This window comes from Mus pahari, chromosome 9, assembly GCF_900095145.1.
Source record: "Mus pahari chromosome 9, PAHARI_EIJ_v1.1, whole genome shotgun sequence".
NCBI classification, from domain to species: domain Eukaryota; kingdom Metazoa; phylum Chordata; class Mammalia; order Rodentia; family Muridae; genus Mus; species Mus pahari.
The window spans coordinates 21778746-21785250 of NC_034598.1; the positions used below are offsets into that span (position 1 = coordinate 21778746).

Sequence of the window (6505 nt, forward strand, 5' to 3'; positions counted from 1 at the left end):
CCCTGCATCATCAGCACCCAGTGCTCCTATGACAGCGAGTCCTGGATACCCCAACAAACTGGAAAAGCAAGACTCAATACTCAATAAAAGCCTCCCAAACCGAATCCAAGAACACATCAAAATGATCATCCATCATGATCAAGTAGGCTTCATTCCAGGGATGCAGGGATGGTTTAATATATGGAAATACATCAATGTCATCCACTATCAAAAGAAACTCAAAGACAAAAACCAAATTATCATCTAGTTAGATGTTGAGAAAGCATTTGACAAAATCCAACATCCCTTCATAAAAGTCTTGAAAAGATCAGGAATTCAAGGCACATAACTAAACATAATAAAAGCAATATACAGAAAACCAGTAGCCAAAATCAAACTAAATGGAGAGAAACTTGAAGCAATCCCACTAAAATCAGGGACTAGACAAGACTGCCCACTTTCTCCCTACCTATTCAATATAGTACTTGAAGTCCTAGCCAGAGCAATCCGACAACAAAAGGAGATCAAGGTGATACAAATTGGTAAGGAAGAAGTCAAAATATCATTATTTGCAGATGATATGATGGTATACATAAGTGACCCTAAAAAGTCCACCAGAGAACTCCTAAACCTGATAAACAGCTTCAGTGCTGTAGCTGGATATAAAATTAACTCAAATAAATCAGTGGCCTTCCTCTACACGAAGGACAGATGGGACGAGAAAGAAATTAGGGAAACAACACCCTTCACAATAGTCATAAATAATATAAAATACCTTGGTGTGACTCTAACTAAGGAAATGAAAGATCTGTATGATAAGAACTTCAAGTCTCTGAAGAAAGAAATCGATGAAGATCTCAGAAGATGGAAAGATCTTCCATAATCATGGATTGGCAGGATCAGTCCAGTAAAATTGGCTATCTTGCAGAAAGCAATCTACAGATTCAATGCAATCCCCATCAAAATTCCAACTCAATTCTTCACTGAGTTAGAAAGGGCAATTTTCAAACTCATCTGGAATAACAAAAAACCTAGGATAAGAAAAACCATTCTCAACAATAAAAGAACCTCTGGTGCAATCACCATGCCTGACTTCAAGCTGTACTACAGAGCCATTGTGATAAAAACTGCATGGTACTGGTACAGTCACAGATAGGTAGATCAATGGAATAGAATTGAAGATCCAGAAATGAACCCACACACCTATGGTCACTTGATCTTTGACAAAGGAGCTAAAACCATCCAGTGGAAAAAAGCAATTTCAACAAATAGTGCTAGCTCAACTGGCAGTTATCATGTAGAAGAATGTGAATTGATCCATTCTTACCCACTTTTACTAAGGTCAAGTATATGTTGATCAAGGAACTCCACATAAAACCAGAGATACTAAAATTTATAGAGGAGAAAGCGGGGAAGAGCCTTGAAGATATGGGCACAGGGGATATATTCCTGAACAGAACAGCAATGGCTTGTGATGTAAAATCAAGAATGGACACATGGGACCTCATAAAATTGCAAAGCAATTTGTAAGGGAAAGGACACTGTCAATAAGACAAAAAGGCCACCAAAAGATTGGGAAAAATCTTTACCAATCAAAAATCCGATAGGTGATTAATATTCAATATATATGAAGAACTCAAGAAATTATATTCTAGAAAATCAAATAACCCTATTAAAAATGGGGTACAGAGCTAAACAAAGAATTCTCAACTGAGGAATACCGAAGGGCTAAAGGGCACCTGAAAAAATGTTCAATATCCTTAATCATCAGGGAAATGCAAATCAAAACAACCCTGAGATTCCANCTCACACCAGTCAGAATGGCTAAGATCAAAAACTCAGATGATAGCAGATGCTGGCGAGGATGTGGAGAAAGAGGAACACTCCTCCATTGCTGGTGGGATTGCAAGCTGGTACAACCACTTGCAATCCTACCAGTTTAGTGGTTCCTCAGAAAATTGAACATAGTAGAACCAGAGGACCCACCTATACCACTCCTGGGCATGTACCCAGAATATGCTCCAACATGTAATAAGGACACATGCTTCACTATATTTATAGCAGCCTTATTTATAATAGCCAGAAGTTGGAAAGACTCCAGATGTACCTCAACAGAGAAATGGATACAGAAAATGTGGTACATTTATACAATGGAGTACTACTCAGCTATTAAAAATAATGAATTTATGAAATTCTTAGGCAAATGGAGGAGCCAGAGAAAGTACCCAAAGAGCTAAAGGGGTCTACAACCCTATAGGAGGAACAGCAATATGAACTAACCAGTACCCCCCATAGCTTATGTCTCTAGTTGCATATGTAGCAGAGGATGAAGTAGTAGGCCATCAATGGGAGAAGAAAAATTTTTTAAAAAATGAAATGAAAATGAAGAAAACATCTAATAAAAAAAAAGAAACAAAAAAAAGAAACATTTCTCGCTGAGTCTTTTTCATGAACTGTCACTCACGTGTATCAGTATATTTCATAGGAGGAATTCCCTTATTAACAATTGACCCAAGTCAAATCACATGTCAGTACTTAAAAATATGGCTTCGCTCAAACCATCCTGTCACTTATGACCGCCCAGTTTAGGAAAACTCACCCATTTGCTGTTTCCCTTACTGCACCTTAAGACTCAACTTCCATCTCCTTATACTTCACAGAATGGTGTTTAGGTCACATTAAAGGGACTGCTTCATTACCCATCAGTTGCTGCCACTCAGCTCTGCATGTATAAAGCACTACATCATTGTGTAATATTACTCTCATCATAAAAACAGACATGCAGCTTACCAGACATTTATATTTCTTTTCAAGAAGTCTCAGTACTGTAGTTCTGCTGTAATATGCATGCTAAAATGAAAGAGAAAAGCAGTTAATGTTAAAGGTATGTCATTTAACCTATTTCCTCCATCATTTACAATATCATAAACCATATCATAACTTAGGTGGAAAATATTATAAACAATATCAAGTCGCTTTTCCAAGGCACAATGAATTACAAGCATCATCATCAAAGCTAATTACATAAAAAATAGTGTATGTCATTTAGGGGCAGATTAGAGCTAAGGAGACCAATTCATAACAGTGCATGATACAAGGGGAAAATATGTAAACAAGAAAGAGACAAGACCACTACTTGTATACTGATCACATGCACAGAATTCTACAAAGGCGAGACACTCTAACAAAAAAGGATCTTTGTCACCTTATGTCAGAATTATCTTTAAATAAATGGCTATGCATGAAATGGCTTTATTTCCTTAGGACCAAAAATAGGTAAAATTAAAACCCATACATACATGCATGCATACATACATACATACATAACATTATAAAAAACAAAGGAAAATTGTAACTACTTTAGCTAAATTATGCCAGGCAGCTTAAATGTTTTAATTAGTTTTTTCATTTTATCTAAAAACAATAAAATACTTAAAATATAATTTTAAACTTTATTAGAATTATGGTAATAGATTTTTTAATTCACGAGGCAGTGCTTTTATTCAAAGTTCATCAAAACCCTGTAATTGTTTTAACCCTTTGGCTTAAATGTTTCAAAACAAACCATTAATTCCTTTCTTAGTATTACTAAAGAAAATATACTGGTGTTTAAATGAAAATACTTTCCCACTACAATCTCTAGTACTTTGGTGATAAAGATGAGAAAATCCAGTCCAAGCCCACTTTCAACTACATAGTGAGTCTAAGACCAACCTGCTTTACACACAGGAAGTTCTGAGAAACAAATCTTATTTAATCCTTATCAGCAGGATCAGCAGACTAGAGCTCTCAAACCAAATCCACTTACTATGCACTTGTGTAAATGTCCTGTTGAAACACCCTCCAACTGTTACCATTTATTAAAAAGCTGCAAAACGGTCCAGTCCCCAAAGCTACAATCACTTACTGCCTGGTCCTTTACACAGTATGTCTGTGAACCCTGACTTTAGACACAAAGGACACAGGAGAATAAAGAAAATTTCTATTGCTTTGATAATAATTCTGTGGTACTTACTTTGTAATCTTCCTCATTCACTTAAACATTGCAAATAACAGGTTAAGCGAAAAAGCTTTACAGTTATTAGAATTTCATTTTTTGTTTAAAAACATATTAATATATAATATGTAAATATAAATCTATATAAGCCTAGGACTTAAGGGTTATCCCTGTGTTCTTTAGAGCTTTCTTTAATGTGCTGTTATATTTTTTGCATATTGTCTCCAATAAAGATAGTTTCATCCTGGAGAAAATTAAGAAAAATTATCATATCTGGGGTACAAAAGATTCAGGCTAGTCAATTACATTGATTTAATTTAAAATAATGAATTTAAAAGACTCATCAGGCATTACTACATAGGTAATGTAAGGAGTTAGTACTAGAGCCAGAGTTGTGCTCTAAATAATGGGACATATATCATATCCACATCATATATCATAACCACATCATATATCATATCCACATCATATATCATATCCACATCAAAGGCAAAGGCAGCTAGGCCATCCAGCTGCCCTGCTGAGGACTACAAGAGGGGGTCAGCTCTCACATGGTAGGTCCCTGACCCTCTCTCTACTCCACTGAGACAAGAACCTGCAGCCTGGTAGACGGGGTGAGAAAGACACAGACATCAGCACAGAAGTCTGTCTTGCTGCTGCTATTGCTACAAAAGGAACTGCTACTCCACGTCAGCTGACAGGGCGACGGTAGAAAGATGGCTGAAACACGACTTTCAGTGTTGGGTTGTCATAAGCTTCAGTGGAAACTGCCACTTCAGGCATTAAACATATCCCCCAGTCCAGGTTCAGGAAGCGGCAAACAGAAACTGATTCTAGGCATTATCCTCTACACCCAAGGGAAAGGAACCCTGAATCCTTATGTCTTACAACAGCTACTTCACATTTTTGAGGCTTTTTGATTCGTGACTGTTAGAATCCTTAATAGATCATCCCTTTTAAGAAGGTTCAAATAGACCACCACTTAAAAGACTATCCTGACTATGATTTGGCAAAAAATCCTGGGCAAAATAGCTTCCGAATGGGAGACTGATGTCTATCTACTATCACATCTGTCCGTGTACAGGTTAAAGGCATTAACACATGCAGAAAAGCAATCAGAACTCAGTACACACTAAGCGCAGAAACACGGGTCAGTCCCTAAAATGACAGAGAGAAAACATTTTTCCTTACCATCCATTTTTTGAACCACACAGCCTTAGTATCAACTAATGCAAAAAAATAGATGGGATCCAAAATCTTCTGTGGCACCAAGTGACTTTGCTCCTGTTTGACTGACAGCAAGGACAGAGTACGCTCCACAATTTCCTCCATATACCTGAGTTTGGGAAACAAGTGATTTTTAAAAATGAAAAAAATAACAAATGACAAGGTTTAGTGTGTGTGAGAACAGTGATATTCTTATCCCTATGAAATTACAAGGTGACCTGAGATCATGAGAATTTTTTTTTCTATAAATGGTAGAGGCTCAGAGCCACACTCACTTTTTCTGTGCTAAAAATCTTAAGTTTTTCTACTACAATAATCTAGCCTCCAAAGGTTAACTTTCAGTTTTAGACTCACAGATGCTCTTATACCTTTATCAGAACTTTTTTAACTGAATGAAAAAATAAAATAACGTTTAAGAAACTTGCTAGAAGTAGCAAATATCAGGTGAGGTCAAGGCCTCAACATCCCATTTCTATAATGTTTTAAGTAACACAAAAACAAACTTGGGGAGAACCATTTATGCAAATATACAAATACAATGACAAAAACTGCATTAAAACCTTCTATACTAGTGTGCTACAATTAACAACATGTTAAACAGCAACTTGGAGAGGAACAAGTCCATTTTAACTTACAAATTATACTCCATCATTAAGGGAAGCCAGACCCAAAAGATACTGTCAATAAGACAAAAAGGCCACAAACAGATTGGGAAAGGATTTTTACCAATCCTAAATCTGATAGGGGAGTAATATCCAATATATACAAAGAGTTCAAGAAGATGAACGCCAGAAATTCAAATAACCCCATTAAAAAAATGGGGTAAAGAGCTAAACAAAGAATTCTCAACTGAGGAATACCAAAGGACTGTTGAAAAAATGTTCAACATCCTTAATCATCAGGGAAATGCAAATCAAAACAACCCTGAGATTCCATCTCACACCAGTTAGAATGGCTAGGATCAAAAATTCAGGTTACAGCAGATGCTGGCGAGGATGTGAAGAAAGAGGAATACTCCTCCATTGCTGATTGGATTGCAAGCTTGTACAATCACTCTGGAAATCAGTCTGGAGGTTCCTCAGAAAACTGGACATAGTACTACCAGAAGATCCAGCAACACCTCTTCTAGGTATATACCCAAAAGATGTTCCAACTGGAAATAAGGACACATACTCCACTATGTTCATAGCAGCCCTATTTATAATAGTCAGAAGCTGGAAAGAACCCAGATGTCCCTCAATAGAGGAATGGATACAGAAACTGTGGTACATTTACACAATGGAGTACTACTCAGCTATTAAA

At 36.6% G+C, this 6505-nt stretch overlaps 1 protein-coding gene across 3 annotated transcripts in view; it reads right to left on the reverse strand.

The window, feature by feature from the left end:
* The window catches only part of Tbc1d32 (TBC1 domain family member 32), a 201917-nt gene that overhangs the window by 160689 nt on the left and 34723 nt on the right, over window positions 1–6505 (reverse strand). For all 3 annotated transcript variants that reach the window (XM_029542476.1, XM_029542475.1, XM_029542474.1), the window contains exons 9-10: window positions 5168–5312; window positions 2770–2829 (exon numbers count right to left, since the gene is read on the reverse strand). In XM_029542476.1, coding sequence (XP_029398336.1) covers window positions 2770–2829; window positions 5168–5312 — 205 coding nt within the window. The remainder of the gene's footprint in view (window positions 1–2769; window positions 2830–5167; window positions 5313–6505) is intronic.